This window comes from Oncorhynchus tshawytscha, linkage group LG07, assembly GCF_018296145.1.
Source record: "Oncorhynchus tshawytscha isolate Ot180627B linkage group LG07, Otsh_v2.0, whole genome shotgun sequence".
Taxonomy (NCBI): domain Eukaryota; kingdom Metazoa; phylum Chordata; class Actinopteri; order Salmoniformes; family Salmonidae; genus Oncorhynchus; species Oncorhynchus tshawytscha.
This window is the reverse complement of record NC_056435.1, coordinates 8,061,512-8,066,253: the sequence shown is the minus strand read 5'-3', so window position 1 is coordinate 8,066,253 and position 4,742 is coordinate 8,061,512. Positions and strand designations below refer to the sequence as shown.

Below are 4,742 nucleotides of genomic sequence, written 5' to 3'. Positions count from 1 at the left end.
TTACTAAAAAGTTCCACGGGAATTTTACAGGAATTTGGGCCTCTGTGAAGGAATTGTGTAGGTACCTGCAGGAATCCTGCAGGATTAATATATATATAATAATTAATATATATATAATATTATCAACAAAAGTTGATGACTGTCAGAAGTTTTGTATGTTTCTGCAAGACTTTTGCATTTTGCTTTGCACCAGATCTTGAGACTAATACAACCTCATAGTTTGTCTGAGGTTAAGATTACTCCAGTGATAGATCCTTTATTCAAGTTGATAACATGATAACCAATAACCATAATACAAGCCATGATTTACTCAATATTGAACAGCGATTCGGCAAACTATATGAATAATAATATAATATAATAATATAATATAATAATTCCTATCGTAAGATAATTCTACAAATACAACGTTAAGTACTCAAATATTTAGCTGAGTAATGCGCCTTCTAGTCTCCACGCGGTAGGTGGCGCTTTGTCTATCTTAACTCTAACCGGATGCGCTCGCAAGGAAGGTCACAGTTATCGAAGATGGCGAAGTGTTGACAATAAGCCATATATTCTTACCAATATTACTATTTATTGAACAAGCTGGGTAAAACATTTTTTTTTGTAAAGGTTTTTCATCTTCATAGTAGTTCTACAGTAGTTGTGACCGGTTTCACAAAACCAAGGGCTTAAAATGTCTGAGACGAGTGGTTTGCGTCAACGGATAAGCTCAGTCATGGACATTCTAGCCTCCGCTGCGGTGACAGAGATTTGCAAATTAGTAGAGGATTGCTGTGGAGCGTTAAGTGTAGAAATCTCTCAAAGCAAAGAGCAAATCAAAATGCTAGAGAAGCAACTCAGCCTGACCGAGTCAAGGTACATGTCGGTGAGTGGCGAAGAAGGTCAGACGCCTGTCAGCAGCGGCTCACCAATAAACAACAGTCCTTCGGGCAATTACCCCACGGCCAATGCCGATGATGCGGACGACACTCACGATGACAAAGGTGGGCTATCGATTTGTAACTGGCTGTTGTCAGCCTTTGCCCTAATCGTAAACTAAGAAATGGTCAAGTTGATCTCTCTCTCTCTCCCCGGTAGCGCTGTACTCCAAATAGAGAGCAATGGCAGTGGTGTAAAGTACTTAAGTAAAAATACGTTAAAGTACTACATAAGTAGTTTGTATGGGTATCTGTACTTTACTGTTTATATTTTTGACAACTTTTACTTCACTACATTCCTAATGAAAGTAATATACTTTTTACTTTTTCTCCATACATTAACACTCAAAAGTACTAGTTTCATTTTGAATGCCAGGACAGGATGATGGTCCAATTAACGCACTTATCAAGAGTCCTGGTCATCCCTACTGCCTCTGATCTGGCAGACTCTCTAAACACATACTTATTTTGTAAATAATGTTGGAGTGTGCTCCTGGCTATCTGTAAAAAAAGAACAACAAGAAAATTGTGCCGTTTGCTTAATATAAGGAATTTGAAATGATTTGTACTTTTACTTTTGATACTTAAGTATATTTTAGCAATTACATTAACTTTTGATACTTTAGTATATTTAAAACCAAATCGTTTTAGGAGGGGCTGGAGATGATGAATATGAAGAGAAAATAAAATAAAAAATATAAATGCCCCTTTAAGAGATTGTATACATTTTGTTTTGAGATAATCTTCATCAGGTAATGTAACATTTTGTTTTGAGATAATCTTCATCAGGTAATGTAACATTTTGTTTTGAGATAATCTTCATCAGGTAATGTAACATTTTGTGAATTTGAAGCATTTATTTAATAAAAACAAGCACACAGAATTCATAAGGGTAATGTTAACTGACTGATATTATCTCCTAGAACAAAATGTTTAAAATCTCCTAAGACATTTTTTTTGTTCCAAGACCAATGCAGTGTGATTGCAAAGATGTTGGACATGTTTCAAGTGTTTGCAAAAGGGAGAAGCCAAGACGTTCAAGTTGTGGAAAAGATCATATCATACGTTTTAAAAGTGATGAAAATGTAACCTGTTGCAATTGGGGTGGGAACCATGAATGCCCAACAAGGGTGAAAAAAGTATGAGCTGGCCAAACTCGGGCCTGTCCAGAGCATTTCATATGACGTGGCTGTTAAAAGGGTTGAGGGTTCGAATGGCGCTCCTGAAGAGTCTATGGTGTTGGATAGGCCTTCACTGCAGGCTGCAGGGTTTGCTGTTCAACAACAAGACCCAGATATGCTAAAGGTTAACAATGTGGCCTTTATAGCTATGGGGATTAATGGCACTGCCAAGGTGGAGAGGAAGTCCAGGAACATAGATGTCATTGTGGACGGGGCAGAGCGGTTCTTGGAAATGAAATACTTCTCGGCGAAGGAGTTGCATGGAGTATTGTCACAAGCCAAACCACCCTCTCAGGTCATAGAGTCTGAGAAGGGAGATATGGAGTTTTGAAGGAAGTGGGAGATTTGGGGTGTTGTCAATGTGGTGTTTTATTGTGGGTGGATTAAATACATTTTCTCTATCACGTATGGGTTTTATTTATACCTTGTTTTTTTTTCCAACCCCGTCTAGTTGGTGGCAGTAATACACCTTTTTGGGATCCAGAACTTAATTGAACAGCTGACCAATTATGCAAAAGTTTAGTTCTTTAAATTACTGAATACAGTTGCACGCTGCACTACCTTTGCTTTCTTTAAATGGACCATTAGTGGTGTTTAGACCAGTATTGAGCAATGCGCCTTCCATTATAATCATTAGAGTCATATTGCGGCTACTGGTAAAATGATTGCCCATTATACACACTTGAAAAACTGTTTGGGTCAATCGACAACAATACAGATGAGAGCGAAATCCTGAACTATCTTAAAAAAGGTTGTGCCATCCTATCCTAGACCCCGTTATGTCAGATGGCACATAAGCACCTATCTAATCGGTGTGTAAATGTTTTTAGCAGCGCTAGTATTTGCACAACAGCGTTGATGGGAATTAGCTTGCAAAAAAGCTGAATAGTGAAATAAAATGATATTTCTATTTACTCTGTCAATTGTCTGTAAGTTTGGTCCTTATGCAGGGGGGGAATCAAAAAATCCAAATCTAATGGAATGTATAATTAAACAGACTTTCCAAACATGGGTCTGTTGTAGACCCACTTCCTCTCTGCTTACCTCATGTAAAAAAATAAAAGTCCCCCACAACTTGTTGATTTTTTTTTTCTGTGCAGGTATGGTGCATGTGCAGGACTTTTATTTTGACATGAGGTAAGCGAAGAGGAAGTGGGTCTACAACAGACCCATGTTTGGAAAGTCTGTTTAATTTACGTTCTATTATGTTTTTTTTCCAAATTTAAGTCAGTTTAAATTTAATTTAACTTCTGTCCTCCGGCAGACTTCAGTTTTTAAATTTTTAAAAACCCAACTAATTCCTAGCATTGCTAGTGTGTAAATACTAGCATTGCTAAAACCAGCTAATTAGCATTTCAGTTCTAACTCATCCTTTCTCCTTCCCTTCAGATTTCCAGCAGTTCATTGTCTCTGAAGTGGAGTTTCTCCCTGAGCAGCAGCATTGTAAGCAGGAGTTGAGCCCCATCCTGGGGCAAGATGACTGGAACCCCATACAGATTAAAGTGGAACAGGAGGAATTCAGGATCATCCAGGAGGAGGAAGACTCTGTATTCACTCCTGCCTGGGTGAAAAGTGACTATGATCAGTACTCAACTCAGTCCTCACAAACCCAAAGTGAAGAATATGAAGACAGAATGGCCTCAACTGAACAGATCAAAACAGAACCTAAGGAAGATAATTCCTCAGAGCCAACAAGTGACTCTCATCCCCAGTGCAAATTGAAGAAGACATGGACAGAAATAGGACAAAGCTCGAAGGGTAGAAAAACCATGGATCTAAGGTCACCAGTGCAAATGAGTCACACAGAAGAGAAACCATTTTGCTGTAGTGATTGTGGTGAACGTTTCACTCAGATGGGAAAACTGGATGCTCATAGGAAGGCCCACAAAGGAAAGAAACCGCATCGCTGTGATGTATGTGGCAAATGTTTTACTCAAATTGGTTATCTAAACTATCACAGAAAGACTCACACAGGGGAGAAACCTCATCGCTGTCATGATTGTGGCAAATGTTTCTATCGAGTTGGTGATCTGACACTTCATATGAGGATTCACACAGGGGAAAAACCACTTTGCTGCCAGGTCTGTGGCAAATGTTTTGCTCGTCCTAGTAATCTGAGGTCTCACATTAGGATTCACACAGAGAAATGTTATTCCTGTCATTATTGTGGCAAATATTTTCGGCGTAAAGATAGTCTGACCGTGCACATGAGGATTCACACAAGGGAAATCATATAATTGTTGCTATAGTAGCACATCTTTCAGCACTGGCGGTAGTCACATGAGTTCATGTGAGGATAAATCACATGAGCTATAAACTATATCGCTGTCGGGATTGTTGTAAATGTTTCAATAATTGTAAGAATATGAGGAGACCAAGAGCAGGAACCACATGCTACCATGACTTGCAAATATTTCATAACTGCCTTTCTTTAACATTAGCTAGGTTTCCATTCAATTGGCGACAGATATTAATGTGAATATTCTAAATTCTGCATAAAGAAAATATGCGCATTTTCCCACCAGTTTCCACCAAGCAGACTTGTTGTGGATAAAAATCAGTGTGCGATGACGTGGTGCACACAATGTACATTTTCGCTTAAGTTTTCATGTACCAAATAAAAATCTAACTATGTGAA

General features: G+C 38.5%; 1 protein-coding gene across 2 annotated transcripts; it reads left to right on the top strand.

Annotated features, from left to right (window-relative positions):
* Positions 1 to 499: 499 nt before the first annotated feature.
* LOC121846765 (zinc finger and SCAN domain-containing protein 22-like) lies at positions 500 to 4,742 on the top strand. Of its 2 annotated transcripts, XM_042323994.1 has the most exons (3): positions 500 to 989; positions 3,205 to 3,241; positions 3,494 to 4,742. In XM_042323994.1, the coding sequence occupies exons 1-3, from the start codon at positions 680 to 682 to the stop codon at positions 3,516 to 3,518; spliced, it is 372 nt and encodes a 123-aa protein (XP_042179928.1). In that variant the 5' UTR covers positions 500 to 679; the 3' UTR covers positions 3,519 to 4,742. The 2 variants fall into 2 exon arrangements, with proteins under 2 accessions (XP_042179928.1, XP_042179927.1); XM_042323993.1 differs by lacking the exon at positions 3,205 to 3,241.